The sequence below is a fragment of the Rhinolophus hipposideros genome (genome assembly GCF_964194185.1).
Source record: "Rhinolophus hipposideros genome assembly, chromosome: 22".
Lineage (NCBI taxonomy): Eukaryota > Metazoa > Chordata > Mammalia > Chiroptera > Rhinolophidae > Rhinolophus > Rhinolophus hipposideros.
In genome coordinates, this window is record NC_138068.1 from 10838785 (window position 1) to 10863778 (window position 24994).

Sequence of the window (24994 nt, forward strand, 5' to 3'; positions counted from 1 at the left end):
TGCTGCAATGGTCCAGGCAGGAGATGATGGAGACTCAGACCAGAGTGGGGAAAAGGAGTGAGTTGCTGCACATAGTAAGAGGATGGAGCTCCTAAGATGTGCTGATGTATCTAATGTGGAGTGGAATAGAGGAGTCAAGAATGACTCCAAGATTTTAACCTAAACAACTACAAGCAGGGATTTTCTGTTCATGGAGATGGGGAACACTGTGGTCGGGAGCTGTTCTGGACCTGTACATTGCAGATGCCTGTGAACTGCCAAGAGGAGCTGTCCAAGGCAGCCAGCCTTCAGAGTCACAAGTTCAGGGGAGAGGCCCAGGCCTGGATGGGCCTGGAGTGGGGGCCGGGGAAATTGCATGCAGATTGTTTGCCTGTTTGTGCTTTCCTGAGTCCGAGACCCTCACCAGATTCTCAGAGGGATCTGTGATCTTGTAACTTGCAGGCCCTCGGCCAGGAGGCCTTCTTGTGAAAGAGATAGGCTTTTGAGAGAAAGGTCTGGGAGGGTGTCTGGCCAGGCACTTGTTTTCTACTTTCCATCTGTGAACACAAGGAAACCACACCCTGAGCTGCAGACTGATATCCAGAAATCAATTCTAGGTTGCAGGCTTGGGGACTTGGCAAGGGTCAAATGGCTGGAAGCCCAGAAGAGTGTGCCCAGATTCCAGACACCAGATCGGGGGTAACTTCTACCTCAGCCGCCCTGAGCTATCAACTCCTGACATTCCTGGCCCTGCTCTCTAGAGTTAGAAAAACATGTCGATGCAGGTTGTCTCAGGAAGAAAAGAGGCTCATTCGGACCCACCCTGGCGTTCAGCTTGCCAAGCACATTCCACGAGATTTTTTTCCTTTTTTCAACTCAGCAACCTTTGGGAGATCAATTCTGGAAGCTGAGTGTATTGGGATTAAGTTTGGCTGCATGTAAAAGAAAATGTAAAATAGCGGTGGCGTAAACTAGATAGAATTTTGCTTCTCACTCACATAAAATTATCTGGAATTTGGCAGTCCAGGGCTGCCATGGTCAATTCAAGGGACCCAAGCTCCTTCTCTGCCTTTCTGCTCTGTCACGCTTATTGTGTGGCTTCCATTTTCAAGGTCTCTTCAATAGATGTCTGGGATGAGGTCCGTAAGAGGAGCTGACATCACATACAACTCATTCACTTAGCCACACCATCTCAGCAAGGAATGTGGGGCACACTCAACTTTGGGTTCTTCAAGGAGGATTCAACTATTTTTTGCTAAGGTGTGAACAAATGTGGGGAAACCACTAGTGACAGTGTAGCCCTCAAGGTTAGCTAGTTGCAGTGGGGTCATCCCTACCCCAAGACCAAGGGGATGAAGGGAGCGAATGGTTACTGGAAACTAGAGACACAAAGGGCCACCCAGCAGGAGCTGTCACCCTCTGCTGATACCACAGGGAAGGAGATGGAGGAAACCATACCCTGACCTCAGTTACCTCCGTTGGTGATCTCCTGCCAGGGCCCCCCCTTGACCTAACCCAGGCCAGAACCAGAGAGTAGACTCATGTGCTTGCGGTTCATCCAGGCCAGCTCCCTGGGCTGGAGAGCTGGACACAGGGTGGATCTGGAAGGCCGGGGAGGACCACTCCCACATGTAGTAGCTACAAGAGAATCTGGGAAATGTATTCATAGTTTCCTAGCTAAGTGTACTGAAGATTAAAATTAGAACCTGTTAAGAAGGAAGAAGGGGAAACCGATATTAGTGGGCAATCCGGGGTTTCAGCCACATCAGGATCAGGAGCAAGGGGTCCAGAGAGGGGCAGCACCGCTAGCAGGGGTGGTGTGCTTGTAACATGGGCACTGCACCCTGAGAAGGAGGCGTTCCCGGGGAAATGGGGGGAGGAGCATTGCAGGCAGAAGGACAAGTACAAGAGCAATGTGGCTAGAAGGACAGCCAGCAGAACCTGGGGAGTGAGTGGGAGAGTGCTGCGGGTGAGGGCAGAGAGGAGATGGGGGAAGGCCAATGGAAAGTCACTGAAATGTTCTGAGCAGGTCAAATGCTCATGTTTCAGGGGTGGCCCAGGGACAAGAGCAGGATCAGGGAGACCAGTGGTCCAGGTGGGAGATGATGGGAGTGCTGCAGAGGGAGAAGGAGCAGGGAGCAGGTTCTGTTTTGAAGGTCGGGCAGGCAGAGCTTATTGATGAATTACACGTGGGAGGGAAGGAAAGGAGAATCAAGGATGACTCCTAGGTTTTTGGCTGAGCTGTTGGGCAGATGGTGGTGCCGTTTACAGAGATGGGGAAACTAGGTTTTCAGGCTTTGCACAGACATCAGGCTGCTTTGCAAATATCACCCACCAGGCCAGGAACTTGGTAACTGGCTCTGTGTAGCCCACCCTGGAAAATGGGCAAGACACCCAAGAGATCCCTTCTGGTTGAATAAACAGCCTCTGCCAAGGGCAATGCGTTGGAGAATTCCAAGTGAAAGGAACGCTTCTGGGTGGACGGACCTTCTGAGAGAGGAAGTGACCAATGATTGCTGAGTGTCATTGATTATACGGGTGACCAGCCCTTTCCCAGGGTCCCTCTGCCACCTCCCCTCTGTGGAGAAGGACCCTATCAGGGTTTTCTCCCAGAAACTTCTGCAAGCAGGGCCAGCAGAAGGAAGAGGAGAAAAAATTAACTTTCTGATCTCTCTGATGGTCCACTGTTCGTTAATGAAATTCCAATACTGCCTCTTCAACATCTGCTTAATTGATTTTGGGTTTAGCAACGAATTTCGAGCCTGTGCTTTTCATAGCTGAAAAGAGAAATTACATTTGACTTTGTTTTGTAATATCCAAGAATCCGGAATGGTTTCCCCTTTGCCACCATCGTGAGGACACCTGGTCTGAGAGGCAGGTCCTGGGAATCCAGTGGCATTGTTCTGAACGGAGTTGCCAACAGACAGCAGTGGTCACATTTCCAGCTCAAGCTTGAAAGGCCCCAGAAAAGCAGTGACAAAGTGGGTGGGCAAATGGGTGTCATGGGGTAAATGCCACATTCCTGGCAATCGAGTGGTTTGGGCACCAGGATTTATGTGCCATCTTCAGGATCAGGGTGGGACCTCCCCGGCCCATTAGAGTCCCAGAGAGGTGTCAGGGTGACCTCACTCCTGGCCCAGCGAAGTAGAAAAGTTTGATCATGGAAAGAGACTGAGTCTGTTTATGTCTCTGTGTCCCCAGGTTTATGTTGGACAAAATAAGTTTTGGTTGGCTGGCTTGACTTCATTTAAAATATTGAAAACGGGCCTGTTTGTTTCTGTGTGGCCGCGTCTTCCAGGTTCTTCCCTCCCATCGGAGCCATCCGTCTGCATTAAGGCTGTGCTGGGCAAGGAGATTAGATCATATGTTTTTGCGTTCCAGATGTGGCTTTATAGTGCCCTGATGCTATGGCAGTTTTAATAAAGCAGGTTACTGTCCACAAGGGGAAGGGGAGACTTAACATGGAGGGCTGCTTCTGCACAGATGCCGCTGTCATTTCAAGGCATTGTTAAATTGTACTTTAATAGTAGCTTGACACCGCTCTCCTTCAGCTGGCTTATTTGGGCAGCGGTGAGTGCACCGAGCAGGCACGCACAGGGCACTCACTACTCGTGAAGAGCAGCTACTCGCTCATTTCCTCTGAAATTAGTAGGATGGAGATATAAGCATTTTGGGGCCCTGGTTTTGAGCCCATTAAAAATAAGAAATGGTTTCTTCAGGCTGTTTGTTTTTTGCCAACGCAGCGTTTGGGGCTGCTGACTGCAGGTGAATTATCCACCAGATGGTGGCCTCCCTGCTTTCCAGAAGGGTCTGACAGGTCTGTCGGGCGAGCGGTCAGCTTCGTCCCTTTCCGCAGTCTCTGGAGACAGAAGGTGAAATCTCACGACCGGCTGCGTCCTCCTTTCTCTTCATAGTTTGTGAAGAGTGAGCAAAGGGCTGATTCTGCCTGGACTGCCCCAGATTCATTTCTTCAAGAAATACCTTGTCACCCCAATAAATTTTTTTAAAAATTCCATGAGAAAAAAAAAGAAAGAAAGAAAGAAAAAGAAATACCGGGAGTGCCCCCCAAAAATGTATGCAAGTAGACACTGGGCAACGTTGCTCAAGCAGTAGTTCTCTGTAATCAGAAATATCTGGATGCTGATGGGAACCACTCTGAGCACTTCTTATAATTGCAGAAGTCAAACGTGACTCGTATTCATCTTTTGTTACCAGTATATATTGAGTATTACAATTTTAATACAGTTTTCCTTTCTTAAAACGTGTACATTTTGGGGGCACCTTCTGTATTTCTTGAACACCTCCTATGTGCCAGGCACTGTTCTAGGTCTCGGGACTGTGAGGCACCATCAGTAATCACAGCCCCCATGGCGCTGACATCTAGGGTCACAGGGGAATGGCAAGCAAGACGAATACATAAAGGCATGTAGTGTGTTCGATAATATGTACAGAGTTGAAAATGTAAAACAAGGAAGAAGGGATGAAATATCCAGGTGGGGGAGTTAACCTGGATGTGGTGGGCAGGGAAGCCTCACTGAGAAGAGAACTCTTGAGTAGACACAAGAGGGGGTGAGGGTACAGGCCATGGGGGTACCGGGCAAAGGCATTCCAGGTAGGAGGACCAGCGTGGGCAAAGGCTCTGAAGTGGGAGCGAGCCCAGCAAGTCTGAGGACGGGGGCGAGGCCCCATGGCTGCAAGTGGGCGGGAGGGGGAAGGGATCCCGCAGGGCCTGTGCTGACCACAGAGACTTTTGTTCTCAAGTGAGTGGGAGCCATAGAGGGTGCAGGAGAGGAGGCACTCTGGCTGCTCTACGGGGAATAAACGGTCAGAGTCCAGTCAGGAAGCAGTCAACTAATTCAGAGGTGAGAGGATGACCGTTGGCCCAGGTAGGAGGTGACTGATTGTGGATGTACGTTGAAGAAAGAGCAACAGGCTTTGATGATGGATTGGAGTGGGAACTGAAAGATGGGACCAAGGAGCAACTGAGATCGTTGCCCAAGTAACCGCAGGAAAGGGGAGGAGTCATGAGTGGACAGGAGCTGCTTTGGGTCTGTGGTATCCGAGGCGTCTATTAAACAGTCAAGTTAACACCACTGAGTAGACAGTTCTGGGTTGCACCAAGCCAGTGTGTGCCAAACACCAACCATCCCCTCACCTTGCCATAGTTTTCACCATATCTATGTGCCACCTGTACTTTTCACTTAAAAAAAAAAAGCTTTAATTGTTTTTCAAAAAGAACCAGATTCCACCACCCTAAATGAGAGAGGCTAGCATCACTTACCCTAAATGCAAGGGAAGTAAACCATGCAATCAAATATTAGCTAATTCTGCTGCCCACCTAGAGCGCAGGTGGGTGGCGAGTTCTCCCCCTGTTGAAATAGGTGTGTAGGTGTTAAGGACGTGGTAGCACCAACCCAAGACTTTCTCCTGGACTTTGTCAGGAGTGAACAGGAATCACTCTCCCACCACTGGTCCCGGGTATTTGGTGATGTGACCCTGTGCCACTTTCACTGCTGACGTGCCAGCTGCAGTCAACTCTGCACTGACTAGGGGACCAGATATACATACAGTCCAGGGACTGTTCTGTGCCTTGTGGAAGTCTATTGTTGATCAAGTGCCTAGGGACCTCGGCGCACTTCCTTGGTTCAGTGTCCCCACCTCCCACATGATGTAAATTGAATGTTTCCTAAACAAGACACCCAGCACCTCTCTCTCCCATTGGACAAGCCTGGGTTCCGGTCCTCACGTCCCACTTCCCCAGCTCTGCGGCCTTGGTCAGTCATTTAACTCCCGGAGCTCAGTTCCTTCTCTTACATGGGTCGTTGGGATGATTAAGTAAGACGATATATGTATGTGCCTGGCACAGTGTACACAGCCATCATTGAGCCAATGACAGTCACATTAATGATGGTGATGACAATGATGATGATTGTGTATAAGTCTACCGCAGGGACAAGCTAAGTTATATTAGGAGTTGTAAAACCAACGCCTTCAGGGACCAGGCGGGTATTGTGGGTGGGCAACGTTGGTGTGAGACTATAGGGAGTGCCAGGGAGTGCGACCAACTAGAGAACACATGGTCTGTTTAGTGCTATTTAAAGTGAAATGTTTAAAAATCCACTGCACAACACACACACACATGTACACACACACGTCCATGGACACAAACTAGCATGGGCTCCTGAGTTATATGGAAACCCAAAGAGTAAGCTAATTTTGGGGGGTATGTTAGCAGATATATGTGCCAGGCACTGCTAGGCTTGAGACTATGACAATGAACAAAGTTGGCCTAAATCTCGGCCCGTGATGCTGTCCCAGTGGGCGTGACTTGCAGCATGCCGACAAGTGAAGTGATGTTGGTGCCTGAGGGTAGTAACTGCCATGGGGAGAAGGGAAGCCCGGAAGGGAGTGGGAAGGGCTTTAAGGAGGAGTGATGGTTTCAGTACGGGACCATGTGAGATGTTTGATGTTTGGTCAGTAACCTGAAGCACCCTAGGTTAGAGGGAGCACCCCAGGCAGAGGGCACTGCTCAGGCAAAGGCCATGAAATGGCAATGTGACTGGTGTTCAGGCTTGGGGCCTCAAGGGCATGACCTGATATCTCGATTTGGGGGGGCGGGAGGAGGGGAGGACCTCAAGGTGGAAAGAACTGATTGGCCAGCAAAAGGCTGCCTGGAATCCAGAGGGGACAGCTCCCCAAGAGCGGCCCTGAGGCTGGTAAGGCCCCAGGCCCCTGTGAGACCCTGAGACATGGACTCTGAGACAGTGACACCACATTCCATCAGATTCTGGCAAGTTAACATAGCTGGTTGAGGGAGGCCCCGAAAAGCCCACCTCCCCCAGCCGCTCCAGAGGGAGCCTTCACAGCTGGTGGGAAGCCTATAATTGCCCACCAGTTGCAGCTGGAACCCTTGGGGACTTCTCAGGAAGTTATGTGACCTTGACACCGATGTTCATGCAGTTCCAGATGATTCCTATTCAAACACAAAGCTGGTTCTTTCCTCCACCCACAGGGGCAACCTTGGCCAGGAGGCTCGGGAAATGCACCTGGTTCCAGGAGGGCATCCCTTGTAAAACCATCTCAGTGCTGGGCTTGAAAGGGCAGGCTTTGTTCTGTTTCCTTCACTCAGTCCGTGAGTTTTTACAGAGCACCAATTATATATTCCTGTGGGTGGGGGAGTAGCCAGCACGCTGGATCACCCAGAACTCTCAGTCTGAGAGCAGAAGATCATAAACAAGCAAACCAATAAAAAAATTTTTTTAAAAAGGACCATTTCAGAAGGAGACAAATGCAATGAAGAAGTGTACACTGGTGACAGGAAGTAAGCAGGGTGGGGGCTCCTTCAGAGGGAGAGGACAGTGAGGCCTTGCTGAGGAGGTGACCTCTAAATTGAGATCTGAATAATGGGACAAATCCCAGGCAGAGGCAATAGCAAGTAAAAAGGTCGGGAGGCAGGAATGAGCTTGGAACAACTGAGAAACAATGAAGGGGCCAGTGTAGCCAACTAAGCTAAGGGGAGGGAAGAGATGAGGTCAAAGAAACACGGGAGGTAGGTTGCTGGGGGGAGAAGGTCTTGAAGGCCACAAGAAGGAATTCCAGTTGTCTTCTAAGTGCCATGGGAAGCGATTGGATGGTTTTAAGCAGTGAAGAGATATGTGATCTGAGTTTGCCTCAGGGAAGCTCTAGCTCTGTTTCCATCTCCATTTAGCAGAAAGGTTGGATAAAGAGTTATATGACTCTCCTTTTCGTTCTTAGCCTTTAAGTGTGCCGAGGGGGGTCTGATGAGTTGTTTTCAGATCAGGAGGGGGTTCTTGGTGATAGGGATCAGCAGACCCCAGCCAGAACCTCACTTGCCTGGGAGATGCTACACAGGTTTCCTAACTGTCCTGACAAAACTGCCACAAACTGGGTGCCTTAAAACAACAGCAGTTTACTGTCTCACTGTTCTGGACAGAAGTCTGAAATCAAGGTGTCGGCAGGGCTCTGCTCCCTCCAAAGGCTCTGGAGAGAAGCCTTCCTTGCTCCTCCAGCTCCTGGGGGCTCCAGGCGAGGCGTGGCTAGTGGCTGCAGCCTTCCAGTCTCTGCCTTAGTCCATTCCTCTGTGTGTCGCCTTCCTTCCGTGTCTTATAAGAACACTTGTCATTGTCTTTAGGGCCCACCCAGAGAATCCAGAACGTTCTCACCTCAAGATCCTTAAGTACGTCCGCAAAGAAACCTCCTTCCAAATTAGGTCGTATTTACAGATTCTGAGGCTTAGCACACGGACATATCTTTGAGGGATGGGCCGTTATTCAATCCATTACAGACCCTGAGAGCTGCAAGGAAAAGGAAGAAAACTGAGGGTGGCCATAAGGGGAAAAAGTATTTCCACTGACTATTTCCATGAAAGCTACCAAGTGTTTGGCTACCTGCCACAGTGTACAATTACGCATCCACGCTTCACACATGTATTGAGCACCTACTGTGTGTGTGTGTCACACACCATGGGGGCGTTGAGGGTTCAGCAGTGAGCAAGGCACAGTCTTTGCCCTCGTGGGGCCCTTGGCACAGCCGTGAGCGTGAAAGCACCTGCCCACAATAGGGTTTCCACACACATTAGTTTCCTTCCTCTGTGCCTTACTCTGCTGACAGCTTCATTGAGAAACAAGAAGAGGCATGAATGAAACCACCATACCTGATGGTATATAATTAAGCCCTAATAACACATGCTGCCTGTGTAATAAGAGCTCAAGGGATTCAGAAACCAGAGTGATCCCAGAGGGCAACTAGAAGAGGCGTGGCTCGATTGCTGAGTTAGATTTGGGGGAAGGTGGGAGGACCATGTCAACAGAGGAGGCATGCGCGGTTCTTGGATGATGTAAAGCATTTTGTCTGAGAAGTATTGAGGGAGAAAGTGGGCCAGGGATGGTGTGACCAGATTTCATTAAGAGCAAACGATTCTGGGAAAGTTCCCAACAAAGCAAAGTGTAATCTTCCCTCAACTTACACAGTGGTTGCTTATATATATATATATATATATCCATATACATCAGTGTGTATTAATACCCTGCAATAAAGATGTTCTGTTTATATGTAAAATAGAGTTCCATTCTAAGTTCAAATGACATATAAACAGGTGTTTACCTCTCCGCCATGAACGCCCAATGGGACTGGGGACCAGGATGTGTCCTTCTGGTGCAGCTCCAGCTCCCAGTGCCTTGCTGGCCACTTCCCACAAATGCCAATAGTCCCGTCTGTCCCCGGAGATTTCCAAATGTACCCCCCCACACACACACACAGGAATGGCAGTGCCACCCTGTTGAGAACCACTCCACGCCCGTCCCTAATTGTTGCGTCCCTACCCGGGCTCACAACTTAGAATCTGCTGGAGGTCATCTCACCTGGGTTCTGGTTGCAGGTTCCATGCAGGTGATGAACAAGACCCGGCGCATCATGGAGCAGGGCGGGGCGCATTTCATCAACGCCTTCGTGACCACGCCCATGTGCTGCCCTTCACGCTCGTCCATCCTCACTGGGAAGTACGTCCACAACCACAACACCTACACCAACAACGAGAATTGCTCCTCGCCCTCCTGGCAGGCGCAGCATGAGAGCCGCACCTTTGCCGTATACCTCAACAGCACGGGCTACCGGACAGGTGAGGGGAGCCTGGTGGCTGAGGGCGCGTGGGTGGGCGGGGAGCCTTCGCAAGTGGCGCTGGAGTCCTGACATCAGACCAGTATTTCTCCCCGTGTGGCCCCTGGAGTGCAGAGTCGCGTTGGATGACTTTAGGTCGTGCATGGACAACGTTCTCTTAATTTAAATGTGCGTTTATTTCCAGATGCATTAGCAAAATATGGATTGATTTGCCCGTAGTACTGATGGAAAGAGACCTTTTCAAGGGGATTTGAGTTTTTTAAAAAGTGAGGCCATTTAAAATATGAAATACAGGACAGAGAGAGGCCAGTACCCAGGCATGAGTTTGCATTCTCTGCGAATTATGTTGTTAAAGCCATCGGGGACTGATTTATTGACTTCAGACCATTAGCGTGGAAGAAGTTTCCAGAAGAACACTGGACTGGGGGATGGGGATAAAACTGGTGTGGAACATGGACAGGAGTGTGTGTGCGGATTGTGTGGCCACTCTAGAGAATGGCCCAGAAGTTGACATGGTGTTAGACTGGTTGTCTACCCTTGACTGTCTACACTACCCGGTGCCAGGGAGTGTTGCATTCTGGGTGAGAGTGAGCAAGGCTTCCTGTCTGTTTATCTTGCAAGAGGTACTTTGGTGGATTCTGAAGTCTCACCTCTGGGGCCAGTTGCCTGAGGCAAAGGCACAATTACAGTCACTTGCCTCTGGCCCCATTACACAATCCTCCACACTCAATTAATTTGGCTTGCTTTAATTAAAAATAAATACTCCCCACCTTAGCTAAGGAGCCAAGGCAGTTGTGAAATCAGATATTTTCGCTTGGATGTTGTCACTCCAGGAAGTTGTGTCCCAGTGATCGCGGGCTTGTTTGGGTGGGAGTGACACGAAGAACAGATGGGATGGGGTCAAGTTGGTGAGGTGTGTCTTCTTGCAAACTCATTCCACTGCCAGAATCACCCGGAAGGCCTCCCTCCTGTACCCATAAGCCAGTTGGTCCTGGGTCTCTGCACAAAGCCAGCTGTGCCAGAACTCACCAAGGACCACCACCCAGGGGTGGGACCTGGATGTGGATGGAGGAAGCAGGACATGGGCCTGCGGCAGAGCAGAGGGTCCCTCTTGAATGGTGGCATCTGCCCCCAAATCAGGACACGACAGGTCCTCGAATAACATCATTTCGCTCAATATCATTCCATTGTAACGCTGATGAGATGCTGTAGAAACTTCACTCTTATTTATATCAATTAGGCTATGGTGACATTGGTTTTGTTACACGTTATTTCCCTTCACGTGGCAGGCTCTATCGACGATGTTAGTGAGGACTTACTGTAATTATAGCTGTTTGTGCTCAGGGTTGCCAACCTTCCACTATTTCTAATCTGAATTTATTGCTGAAATCTGCTGATTTAAAGAGAAAAAAAAGAGTTGGCAGAACTCACTGTAAACTATGGGCCAAACAAAACATGTCTGAGGGCTGAGTGGGGTTCACACACCCCTTTTTACAACCTCTGGCTAAAAGACCTGTGTCGAAACCTTTAGCTTTGGGTGCCAAAGGAACAGTAAGGCCTAAAAGTGTTGTCATTAACCCCCCTCATTTGACAACCATGATAATGACAACCCAGACAAGAGATTTTTCCCAGAGTCATAAAATGAGGTGCTTGTGGCACAAAGTGGAAGCAAAACTATGGGAATTCAAAGGGAGTATGGAAATTGCATCTGTCAAATTGAAAGAAAACACATATCTTGCTATATCCTGGGGGCTCGTGGTGGGAGGCAAAGCCTACTTTTTCAGAATCATACAGCTTGTGCAAGGACAGGAACCATCTCTCAGGATTTCCCATCAACATGGATTTCCCAAACTTTATCCTTGAATGTACACAAATCACCAAAAAGCTGTGTCCCCAAAGAACTGCATTTATCCTACTATGCTTAATTATCCTAATCTCAATGAAGACTGGGAACATGATGTCAAATGTAAATGACCATACACAGAACATTTACATTTTTTGTAAAACTTCCACTAAAAATTTTATTCGTTATATTTAGATTGCCCCTCTATACAAGGAACCCCATTCTAACCCGACTTTCAGAACTCAAAACCCTGAAAGCATCTGTTTAGTCTGAAGAACTGGTGTGTTCCTAGTCATTAAATAACAGGAAACCTGTATACTTTCCTTCTTTGCCCTGGCAGCTAGGAAGCTCAGGTTTGAGTTTTATATTAAGTTGCTACTTAAAGTGAAAACATTTTAAAGCTATAACTACATAATGTTAGCTATGCTGGCCATTGCCAGTTGGATGACAAAAATGACAAAAAAAAACTATAATGAATTCAAAATCCCCCTTAGAATAATTTGACTAGTATGACTCACATTAGTATATACAGAAGGTGCCAAAAACATGTATACACATTTTAAGAAAGGAAAAAACTATTAAAATTGTAATAATATACCAATAGCAAAAGATGAATACAAGTCACGTTTGACTTCTGCAATAACGAGAGGTGCTCAAACCGGTTACCATCAGCATAATTTTAATACAGTGTTTTCCTTTCTTAAAATGTATATAGATTTTTTTTGGCACCTGTATAATGACTTTTGAGTGCCCTAAAAATCATTTGGTCAGCTGTTCTTGCTGTCTTGAGGCACATTAAAACCTGCATTCCTGTGGATGTCTAGGCCAGTTGGTTGCGTTGGATTTAAGTTTGGCCGTGTGTGAGAGACCCAAGATAGCAATTGTTTATTATTACTCTCTCAGTGCTGCCTTGGTGGGCATGCCCCACTCCAAATCATGTACTGATCAGACACTCAACTGCTTTCTTTTTCTTCTTTACTGGGGTATAACTGGCATATAACGTTATATTAGTTTCAGGTGTACAACATAACGATTCGATATTTGTATATATTACAAAATGATAACCACACTAAGTCTAGTTACATTCATCACCATACATACTAGTTACAGAATTTTGGTGTGCCCTGGTGAGAAATTTTAAGATCTGTTCTCTTAGCAACTCTTAAATATGTAATACAGTATTGTTAACTATGCTGTACATCACATCCCCAGGCATTCTTTCTTTCATAACCGGAAGCTTATACCTTTTGACCCCCTTGACCTATTTTGCCCCCTTCCCAATCCTGCCTCTGGCAACCAGCAATCCATTCTCTGTATCTATGAGCTCGACTTTTTTTTTTTTTTAGATTCCACGTGTAAGTGAGATCACACAATAATTGTTCTTCTCTGACTTATTTTGCTTAGCATTGTGTCCTTAAGGCCCATCCGTGTTGTTACAGACGGCAAGAGTTCCTTCTTTCTTATGGCTAAAAAATACTTCTGTGTGTGTGTGTGTGTGAGAGTGTGTCACATTTTCTTTATCCATTTATCCATTGATGGACACAGGTTGTTTGCATATCTTGGCTATTGTGAACATTGCTGCAATGAACATAGGGATTTGTGTTAGTGTTTTTGTTTTAGTGTTAGTGTTTTTGTTTTCTTCGGATGAATATCCAGAAGTGGACTTGCTGGGTCATATGGTAGTTCTATTTTTAATTTTTTAAGGAACCACCATACAATGTTCCATAGTGGCTGCACCAATTTACATTCCATTAACAGTGCACAAGGATTCCCTGTTCTCTACATCTTCACCAACTCTTGTTATTTCTTGTCTTTTTGATGATAGCCATTCTAACAGGTGTGAGGTGATCTCTTGTTGTGGTTTTGATTTGCTTTTCCCTGATGATAAGAGATGTTGGGCACCTTTTCATATACTTCTTGGCCATCGGTATATCTTCTTTAGAAAAATGTCTATTCAGATCCTCTGCCCATTTTTTAATCAGATTGTTTGGGGGGGGGTTGTTTGGTTGGTTTTGTTTCTTTGTTTTGCTATTGAGTTGTATGAGTTATACATATGAGTTATATGAGTTATATTTTAGATATTAACCCCTTATCAGATAATATGATTTGCAAATATTTTTCCCCATTCAATAGGTTGCCTTTTCATTTTCTTGATGATTTCCTTTGCTGTGCAGAAGCTTTTTAGTTTTGTGAAGCCCCACTAATTTTGGTTTTATTGCCTTTGCTTTAGTGTGAAATCCAAAAAGTCATCAGCAAGACTAATGTCAAGTTATGGTTTTAGGGCTCACGTTTAAGTCTTTACCCTATTTTGAGTTAATTATTGTATATGGCTATCCAGTTTTCCTAACACCATTTATTTAAAAGACTGCCCTTTCCCCATGGTATATTCTCAGCTCCTTTGTCATAAATTAATTGACCATATATGTGTGGGTTCATTTCCAGGCTCTCTATTCTGTCCCACTGACATATGTGTCTGTTTTTATGCCAATACCTTACTGTTTTGATTACTGCAGCTTTGTGTTATAGTTTGAAATAAGGAAGCAATGATGCCTCTAGCTTTGTTCTTCTTTCTCAAGATTGCTATTCAAGGTCTTTTGTGGTTCCATATGAATTTTACAATTGTTTGTTCTATTTCAGTGAAAAATGCCATTGGAATTTTGATAAGGGTTGCATTGAATCTGTAGACTGTAGATTGCTTCTGTAGTATGGGCATTTTTAACAATATCAGTTCTTCTAATCCATGAGCCCAGAATACTTTTCTATTTATTATCTTTTGTTTCTTTCATCAGTGTCTTATAGGCTAATGTATAGGTCTTTCACCTCCTTGGTGAAATTTATTCTCAGGTATTTTATTCTATTTGATATTTGATACAATTGTAAATGGAATCATTTTCTTATTTTTTCTTCCTGATGGTTCATTATTAGTGTATAGAAATACAGTGAATTTTTATGTATTGGTGTTGTATCCTGCCACTTTACTGAATTTATTATTTCTAATAGGTTTTTGGTAGAATGATCTTTAGGGTTTTCCATATATAATATCATATCTGCAAATAGTGACAGTTTTAATTCTTCCTTTTTGATTTGGGTACCTTTTATTTCTTTTTCTTGCCTAATTGCTCTGGCTAGGACTTCCAGTACTATGTTGAATAAAAGTGGTGAGAATGAGCATCTTTGTCTTTTTCCTAATCTTAGAGGGAAAGCTTTCAGCTTTCACTATTAAGCATTATGTTAGCTGTGGGCTTGTATGTGTCCTTTATTATGTCAACATATATTCCCACTATACCCATTTTGTTGTGAGTTTTTATCATAAATGGAGGTTGAATTTTGTCAAATGATTTTTCTGCTTATACTGAGATGATCATATGATTTTAATCCTTCATTTTGTTAATGTGGTGTATCACATTGATTTGCAGATGATGAACCATCCTTGTATCTCTGGAATAAATTCCACTTGATCATGGCATATCATCCATGATGTATTGTTGAATTTGGTTTGTTAATATTTTTCTGAGGATTTTTGCATTTTATGTTCACCAGGGATGTTAGACTGTAATTTTCCTTTCTATGGCATCCTCGTCTGCTTGTAGAATCAGGATAATGCTGGCCTCATAAAATGAGTTTGAAAGCATTTCCTCTTATGTTGGGGGAAAGTTTGAGAAGGGTTGCTATTAATTCTTCATTGAATTTTGGTAGAATTCACCAGTGAAACCATCTGGTCCTAGACTTTTGTTTGTTGGGAGGTTTTGATTATTGATTCAATCTCCTTGCTAGTAATTTGTTCTGATTTTCTATTTCTTCATGATTCAGTCTTGGTAGGTTATATTGTTCTAGGAATTTGTACATTTATTCTAGATTGTCAAATTTGTTGATGTAGGGCTGGTCCAGTGGCTCAGGCGGTTAGAGCTCCATGCTCCTAACTCCCAAGGCTGCCGGTTTGATTCCCACATGGGCCAGTGGGCTCTCAACCACAAGGTTGCCTGTTCAATTCCTCAAGTCCCGCAAGGGACGGTGGGCTCCGCCCCCTGTAATTGGGATTGAGCATGGCACCTTGAGCTGAGCTGCCTTCCTGATGGCTCAGTTGGTTGGAGCGTGGACTCTCAACCACAAGGTTGCCAGTTCAATTCCCACGAGGGATGGTGGGCAGCACCCCCTGCAACTAAGATGGAACACGGCACCTTGAGCTGAGCTGCCGCTGAGCTCCTGGATGGCTCAGTTGGTTGGAGCGCATCCTCTCAACCACAAGGTTGCCAGTTCGATTCCTGCAAGGGATGGTGGGCTGTGCCCCCTGCAACTAACAACGGCAACTGGACCTGGAGCTGAGCTGCGCCCTCCACAACTAAGACTGAAAGGACAATAACTTGACTTGGAAAAAAGTCCTGGAAGTACACACTGTTCCCCAACAGAGTCCTGTTCTTCTTCCCCAATGAAATCTTTAAAAAAAATTTGTTGATTTATAATTATTCATAGTAGTTTCTTATGTTCCTTTGTTTTTGTGGTATCAGTTGTAATATCTCTGCTTTCATTTTGAGTCCTCTCTCTCTCTCTCTTTTTTTTTTTTTTGGTGAGTCTACCTAAAGATTTGTCTACATTGTTTTTCTTTTCCAAGAACCAGCTCTCAGTTTCATTGATCTTTTCTATTGTCTTTTTAGGCTCTATTTCATTTATTTCCCCTCTGGTTTTTATTATTTCCTTTCTTTTACTAACTTTGGGCTTCATTTGTTCTTCTTTTTCTAGGTCCTTGAGGTGTAAAGTTTGGTTGTTTATTTGAGATTTTTCTTATTTCTTGATGTAGGCATTTATTGCTATGAATTTCCCTCTTAGAACCTGTTTTTGCTGCATCCCATGAGTTTTGGAGTGTTGCGTTTTCATTTTAATTTGTTTCAGGGTATTTTTTTAATTTATCTTTTGATTTTTTTCTTTGACTGATTGGTTGTTCAGTAGCATTTTGTTTAGTCTCCACATCTTTTTGAATTTTCCAGTTTTCTTCTTGTAACTGATTTCTAGTTTCCTACCATCATGGTCAAAAAAGATGTTTGATGTGATTTCAATTTTTAAAAATTTGTAAAGAATTGTTCTGTGGCCTAACATATGATATATCCTGCAGAAGATTACACATGCACTTGAGAAGAAATTGTATTCTGTTGCTTTTGGATGGAATGCTGTGTGTGTGTGTGTGTGTGTGTGTGTGTGTGTGTGTGTGTGTGTGTGGTGTTGTTTAAAGCTGATGTTTCCTTATTGAATTTCTGGATGATCTACCCATTGATGAAAGAGAGGTATTAAAGTCTCCTACTATTATTGTATTGCTGTCTATTTCTCCCTTTATGTCTATTAATATTTGCTTTATATATTTAGGTGCTCCTGAATTGATCAGACTCAGCTGCTTTCTATTTCTCTTTATTTCCCGTTGATGAGAAATAAGTCACATGAGTACACATGACTGCAAAGGACCCTGGGGAATGTAGTCTTTATTCTAGGTGGCCATTTGCCCAGCTAAAAAATTTTTTACTATGGGAGAAAAAGAAAATGGATACTGAGGGAACATTAAAGTCACAACGACAGTAATGGTTCTCAGCTGTTTATGTGATACCCTTTTGAACACAAGCGGTCAACCTGAACTGTGGAAGACTAGAACCAGGAAAACGTTCCTTAAGTAGACCAACTATGGACTAACATTTCATATAAGTAGTGCCTTTAATGTATTTAGTTAGGTATTTTGAAAATAACCTTATTTTACATTACATCTAACAGTATTTAACAAAGGTTAGGTTATAATTGTGACTGGTGGGTTGATTACTTAAGCGAACGAATTGATGAAGTGTCAGTTGGGGGCAGGGTCTAATGGGTCCAACAAATTTAAATGATAGCACGATATGATATCCTTTACTTCCCCTTCAGTTTTCACAGCGAAATCATAAGGTGTAGTTTTTTGCAAAAGCATTTGAGGATTTGATCAGTTTTCCCAAGGGCCTCTCTTAATCCGTTGACATCGGAATCTTCCCCTGTGAAGTGCTTATTACCTCATCACCATTTTCAGTGGTCTCTTCTTCAGTTATCTCGTAGACCAGATGTTGTTTGTCAGGGGATTTGCATGTGCTTCGAGCTGTCCTCCAGCATCACTTTAATTACTTTCACAAAACTTTGCATCTTTTATAAGATTTGCAATTTCATCTGCAGTCATCTTGCTCTGTGCTGCCCCATGTTGGCAACAGAGATTGGCAAAGGACGAAGTGAAAGATGCTAAGTTTAAGCAGGATAAATATCAATTTGTGCATGGGTATTTCTGTGTGTTGGTTTCCTCTGACTTTGGGGACTTGCATCTCAAACATAAATACCCTTGAAACGATCAATTGCATCCTCAGTTTTTATAAAACGTACCTAGTCATCTTTTAGGGCACTTCAGCTGCCCTGGCTGTGCTCCCTTGTATACCCACGAGTCAAAGTTATGTAATGTTCTTGGAATGAGATGCCTCCCAGCTCTTTTACAAAGCAGTTGAAAGCAAGGGCTCTGCCTGGGTTTGAGTATGGGCTCGACCACATACTAGTTGAGTGAATTTAGACTAGTTATTTCACTTCTAAGTCTTGGTTGCCTCAACTTAGGATAATAATGTTATTTAGCTCATAGGGTTTTGCGAGGATTGACTATGTGAGAACAGTGCTACATAGTAAGCACTTAAGAAATGTTGATGATGATGATGATGATGATGATGATGATGATGATTTGCACATGTAGCAAAGCAACACATCACTCCTCGCAGACCAGTGTCCTGATGGATGTCACAGTGTGCTACCTCGGATGGTGGCAATAACTTGTGCATGGGCGAAGATGTGATAACACATCTTCTCAGCTTCTCTGGTAATCGGCAAAATGCAAATGAAGTCAGCGGTGCACTCGCACATCTCATCCATTACCATCGCACACATTCAGAGGTCCGATCACACGAAATGCTCGTGAGGAGATGGGAAAACAGGAGGTCGCATACACTCGAGGTGGGGATGTGTATTGCCACCTCCATTTTGAAGAGCAATTTGGCGATTTCTGGCAAAGCTGAAAATGTGCATGTCCATCTGGTTAGCAACTCTTCGCTGGCTCTTACCCTTCAGATCTGAGGAGGTGAGGTGTGCGTTCTCCGGGAGCAAGGAGAGGGTGCATCTGGTAATATTTATGGCCAGTAGATAGTCTTCAGATACAAGTGACAGAAACCCCAACTCCAAGTGGTTTCAACAAAATTTTGAATTTTTTGCTCCCTAAGCTAAAAAGATACAGGCGAGCGTTAGGCAGAGGCAGATCCTGTGGTTTAACAGTGTCATGATTTTATCGTAAGGCTTGAGGTCTCAAGATGCTGGCTGGCACTTCCAGGGGCTCCATGCCTCTTCCTTCATATCCAGCAGTATCTTTTCCCAGAACGCCAAAGTGGTGAGATGCTTTATGACTGGACCAGCTTGAGTCCCATGTCAACCCCTGAACCAGTCACCATGGAGAGTAGATGGAATGAATCAATTCACTTAGCTTACGTCACTTGTTCCTGGAACAGCAGGTGGAGTCACTGTCCCCCCAACACCTAGATCCCCAAATAGAAATGTGAGGCTGTTGGGAAGGATAAAGAGGAGAAACATACTGCAATGGCAGACATTAATTTCTACTACATTGCTGTTGGGGGGGAGAAAAAAGACCATCTTTTCCAGCCCTTTCTGGCGCGTTAGACAGGAGTGCCCATTTTCTTCTCATTGGGGAAATGCTTTCTTGTTCCATATTGCCATCTGAGTCTGGCAGTTCTGAGGTTGTTTCCCTGCCCAGCTCCTGCCATCTGGTGCAGACTTTTGTAGAGATGTGAGCATTGGTGCTGAGCCTTCTGCACCTCCCTCATTGTGTTCTAGAATGCACTAGGGGGCAGGGGGACATGCCCCCTTTTACAGGCCCGGACTGTGCCAGCGATCCCTGTTGTAGTTGTTTTTGGATTTGGCCCCACACATCCCCGTTATTTTCACTCCTCTCCTCACGCAAAGCTGGGGAGGGAGGTCATCTGAGGACCTGCAGTCCTTGGCTATCAACCTCGGGCAGCCACCCTCACTGAGGGGGGCGGTTCTGTACCATCACGCCTACTGTGGCAGGGCACGTGAGGCCTTGGAGACTGGTGCGTCTTGCCAGCCCCTCACACAGGAGAGCAGCAAGGCATCTGCTGGGTATTTGGGCACCCCTGGGAAAAGATGCGCAGCTGGTGTCTAAAGGCGTGAGTGTGCGTGTGCGTGTGCGTGTGCGTGTGCGTGTGCGTGTGTGTGTGTGTCTTATTTTCTTTCCCTGAAGTGGTTTCAGGGCTGCAAACGTATGTGGGCTGATGCTCAGGTCACCTTTCTCTGCTGCGCTATGAAGTAATCCTCACACCTCCCTCTTTCCACCGCTCTGTTTTGATCTACCTTTAGCCTCTTGCCCTGGACAATACACACCGCATCCAGCTGCCTCCTTAACGTCTCCCCTTGGATGTCTCCCTAGCATTTCAAACCTGTAAAGCTGTCGTGTCCAAAATGACTTCCTGATCTTGCCCCTCCCTCCTTCGGTGCCTCTCTCAGTCTTCCCGTCAGCGGCTCCAATGATTCCATCATCCGGCCAAACCTTAGTGTCATTCTTGGGTTTTTTTCCTTCCTTTCACATTCCACATTCGACCCATCTGCAAAACACATCAAGTCTCCCTTTGAAATATGCCAGAATCCCCTCTGCCACCACCCTCATCTCTCGCCTGGACTGCTCCAGCTTTCTCCTCCCTGGCCTCCCTGCTTCTTCCCACACTTCATAGCAGCCAGAGGAATCCTGTCAAAACCCACATCAGGTTCTGTTTCTCCTCTGCCTACAGCCCTCCCCTGGCTGCCCCCTCACTCAGGGTAGAGGCCCCCCCAGTCACCTCAGGGTCCTAATGACCTACCTCTCTGTCCCTCACCTTTTGACCACCTCGCCTCCTATCCCCCGACCCCACCCCAGTCACTCCACTCCTTTCTGTTTCTCAGACACATTAATAATGCCTGGCACGTTCCCACCTAGGGCATTTTGCACTTATTCTTTCCTTTTCTGGAAACTTCTTTCCCTTCACATCTGCATGGCCTGCTCACTCACTCCCCTCAGATCTTTATTCAAATATCACCTCCTCAGAGAAGTCTTCCTTGACTATCCCCCTCAAAAGAGGGTTCCCTTCCCCTTTTTTATTACCCTTCCCCCTCTTTATTCCCTCACCTTGTCTTAGTTTCCTTCAGAGCGCTTGTCATCACTTAACATATATTTGTTGTCCAACCTCCCAAGGTAAACTGGCCCTGGCCTACTTCCGGTGCTCCCTACCTGGTTCCTACTTTATCCGTCTCCCTGGCTCTTTCCAGAAGACACCTGCTTCTAGTAGGTGCTCAGTGTATCTTTGCAGGATGAGTGGCTGAATCTGTGTATTCTGTCCAGAGCCAGCCGCCCCGTGCCCTCCCCTTCTTTTCTATGCTCCTTTCTCCTCGCCGGTTTCTCATTACCCCACCCCCACTCATGCCATCTCGGCCTCTCCTCTTCTTGGCCCTTCTGCACACACAGAGAAGAAAGGACTTAGATTCTTCCTGAGACGCCTCTTCTGGGCCCCTGCTGCAGCTGTCCTGCCTTCACAATGACAGCCTTCTTTTTGCTTGGCCTTTCTTCTGTTTTTGCTCCCCGCTCTCTTCCTCTCCCCTCGAGTGCACATGCACACACGCACAGCTGCCTTCTTCCCTCCATCCAGCTGCCCCTGTCTCCTGCCTGCCCCCTCTCCTTCCTGCCCCCTCTCCTGCCTGTGGGTGTGACCAAAAAGCATCTTTATTCACCCCTGGAAGGGGACCCACCTCAAGCAGCAGGGGGCCTTCTCTGTCCCTCTCCCAGCACCCAAGATCCTGCCTTCCCCACCATGAAAGTCTGGGTGGGAGTGGAGCAGCCCATCCCAGGGCCCAGGCTGGCCCAGAGCATCCTTAAGAGGCATACATTTGTCACTTCTGCATACTACATCTTCAAGCTGAATTTCTTTAAACTCCAATATAATGGTTATTCCCTTCTTCCAGATCTTCAAATTTCAGAACGAGTAAAACAGTGGTGCAGGAATCCAGAGATTTAGGCTCTGCTTCTAACTCCTCTAGCTGAGACCTGGCCCCCTCAGTTTCCCCATCTGTGCAGCGGAGTTGCAACATATATATTACCCAATGCTTTTGATGTGACTTCACCCTGAGGGTCATGTGATCAGTGCCCACAAACTTGGGAGGAGAGGTTCCCTGGAGCTGTAAGAGGAAGGGCCACTTGGAAGGAGAGAAAGATGATAATCCTTCTCAGCTTTGCAAAACCTGGATGTGAGGCTGATGGATTTCTATTTGTACCCAGCCCACACTTCTGAGCATGCTCTCTGTCCCAGCCCATCAGCTGGTGTACTCGTTTCCTGTGGCTGCTATAGCAAAGTACTACCAACAAACTGGGTGGCTTAAAGCAACTTATTTTCTCACAGTTCTGGAGGCCAGAAGCCCAAAATCTAGTGACCTCAGGGTCACACTCCCTCTGAAGGCTCTTGGGGAGAACGCTGCCTTGCCTCTTGTACCTTTGGTGGTTACAGGTGATCCTGGGTATTCCTTGGCTCTTAGCAGCGTCACTCCCCTCTCCGCCTCCATCCTCGTGGGGCCTTCTCCTCTTTGCATGTCTGTGTCCAAATTTCCTTTCCCTTAAGGACAGCAGTCACTGGATGAGAGCCTGCCCTAAGCCAGTACGACCTCATCCTGGTTTGATGACGTCTACAAAGACCCTACTTCCAAACAAAGTCACATTCCCAAGCACCCAAGGTTAGACCTTGAACCTACATTTCTGGTGACACAACTCAACCCACACCAGCTGGGTTTTCTCACACACACACACACACACACACACACACACACACACACACCACCTTCTTTAATTCTCACAGTGATGGGCGTGGACCTCCATGAAAGCTGCAGAGTCTTGTTAAGCAGGAGCAAACCCTGCAGGCAAGCAGGAACTCTCAGAAAACCAGCTGCCCACCCTTCAGCACCGGCCATGGTCCCGAGTGCAAAGAACTGTGGCCGCCCAGCCCACCAGCTCCATGCTCTGGTTTCACTCGGGCAGCCACTAACTTCGGTGGGCATTCAAATGACTGTGGAAGTCAAAATAACAGTGAGAGGCAGGACATCTGTGTTGGGTGGATATAGAAACCCTATCTGCTGAGCCGCAAGAGGCTTTGAGAGAGCTTTCAGGATAAGTGTGACCTTTTGCAGTCCTCTCCCTGGCACTAGCTGCGACTCCCCGGAACATTCTGGAAGGGCTTAGACTAGAGCCACTGAGGCCAATACGATAGCCACCGGGAGCTATTTAACTTTAATTTTTAAAAAATCAAATTGAAAGTTCTGTTTCTCAGTCTCATTAGCCAAGTTTCAAGTTCCTGTAGACACACGTGGGTGCCAGATGTGATGGGACAGATAGAAAACGTTTCCATCATCACGAAAGTTCTGTTGGACAGCCTTAGAATAGAGTGTAACTCAAGCCAACTCTTCTTGGATGGGGGCACACTAACCTTTGAGAATATAATAAATAATATAAACACTAATAAAAAATTCAAGTTGTTATCTAATGTTTACCATGCCCAGACCTTATGCCAGGTGCTCAGACCAGTCTAGGATTAGGTGCCGCTCCCTCCTTATTCCTGTGTTACCCCCTCAGGGCCCTGAGCACAGGGATCTAGGTTTTTTGACCCCACCTCTCCAAGCTTATCCCAGTCCATTCTCTGGCTGTGTCATGGGTCAGGGTTTCAGGATCCGGAGCAGCTTCACAGGAGCGTCCCATCCTGGGACCTGAGGATCCCACCTGTCCACAGACAGCTTCTTGTTCTCTGAGTATCTGGTACATCCCCTCCTTGGGCAGCCGGGCCAATCCAGCACACGCTGTGAGCCCTTTCAGAATCCATCTGTGCTGTCCTGGGAGATCAGAGTAGAAAGTGAAAGGGATCAGCAAAGCTGGGGAAACTGGGCACTCTTATGCGTCTGTCCTCTCAAGGCCGACGAGGGGTCTGCTCTCTGCCATGCCTCTGGGAACCCTGTCTACCTAGAGAAGCCAATGCACAGAGGGGCCAGGTGGGCTGGAGGCCGTGCCACACAGCCCAGACAAATTGCCCACTGCATGAAGAATGGACCCAGAGTTGCCAGATCTTCTGATTTGTCAGAAGTGCAATATCCAGATTTTTATGTGAAATTTCCCACTTTTCAAATGGGGACTCTTGGCTGTACATTTTTAAAATAAATAAAAACAGCAGGCAGGCCCCAAGCAAACACATCTGTGGGATGGATTCAGCCCACAGGCCACGGGTTTCGCAAATTTTTTTCTAACCAGGTGGCTCTCGAGGGAGCACACCGCCCTCTAGAGGTTAAAATCTATGAAGGCCTTTCTGGTGGTTATAAAGGTTGGGGGCTGCTGCTGGCTTCCTGGGGGCAAAGGAGCAGGGAGGGACCTTTGATGTCCTGCTTTGCACAGGGCAGGGAACCCCACACAGCCCCCAAATTGCTTTGCATTCCACATGGCTTCCAAGTTTTTTACCAGATCATTATGAGTGAATTATTTTATGTTTATTATTGTCTGAGCCTTGACCTCTAAATCCGTCTTATACTATATAGACACTGAAGGTTTTTTGCAGTTTTAACATACCCTGAATTTTCCAGGGTAAGTAATGAGTAAATGGAGGAAATGTTATACTTGAGTGCAAAACTTTTCCAAGAATTACTCCTTATTGCTGAAAATTCTGATACTGATGAGTGTCACCTGAAGCATTTGAATTGCAACTGCCACAGGCCCACCAAGTCTGCATTTGTAGCTGTCACACTGGGCAGAATCTGTGTCTAGGTGCAGGCATTTGATTACTCCATGGCGTCTCCTTGATGGATGTGCTTGAGAGTTCACATGGAAATTTTCCTTGCCTTCCTTTTATTTTTCTTACAGATTGCAGTTAGAGCATTGTATTGACTTTTTTGGAAGTGATGTGCATAGGTAGCATTTGTCACCTATAAATTTCCTTTCAGGAAAATCAGGGAGGGTTACAAAATATTTGTCATAGAAATGGGACATCAGTCGAAGGGCGGTGAGAACAGCTCTTTGAAGGATCACCTTCGTGTCAGATTCCTCTGAGGCGATAATTAAGTAGCCATTGATTGGCGGTCTCCCCAGGCCTTGTTTTAAGGGTCTGTTGTGGGTTCTCTCCTCCTCTCCTCCTCCTCTCTCTCATCCTTCTGGACAAAAACCACACTTTAAAGGGGCAAAAATATTTTCAGATACAGCTCATCCTGATGTCAATTCAGCAGACGATAAAACCAGTCGCGAGTGCTGGGGGAGCACTCCATGCCCACCCACTAATCGAGTTCCCTAGAAATAGATGACCCCTGTCCTCATTTGCTGGAGCTGCATGACCCTCCCAGGGAGTGGGTGGCTGAGGCCAACATGTAATTAGTGGCCCAAGCAACCTGCCCCCCCCCATGCCTTCGACACCAACAGCTGAGCCAGGG

General features: G+C 46.3%; 1 protein-coding gene across 3 annotated transcripts in view; it reads left to right on the forward strand.

Moving 5' to 3' along the window:
- SULF2 (sulfatase 2) overlaps positions 1-24994 on the forward strand; it is a 106858-nt gene that overhangs the window by 30744 nt on the left and 51120 nt on the right. For all 3 annotated transcript variants that reach the window (XM_081033552.1, XM_081033554.1, XM_081033553.1), the window contains exon 3: positions 9377-9616. In XM_081033552.1, the coding sequence (XP_080889678.1) occupies positions 9377-9616 (240 nt within the window). The remainder of the gene's footprint in view (positions 1-9376; positions 9617-24994) is intronic.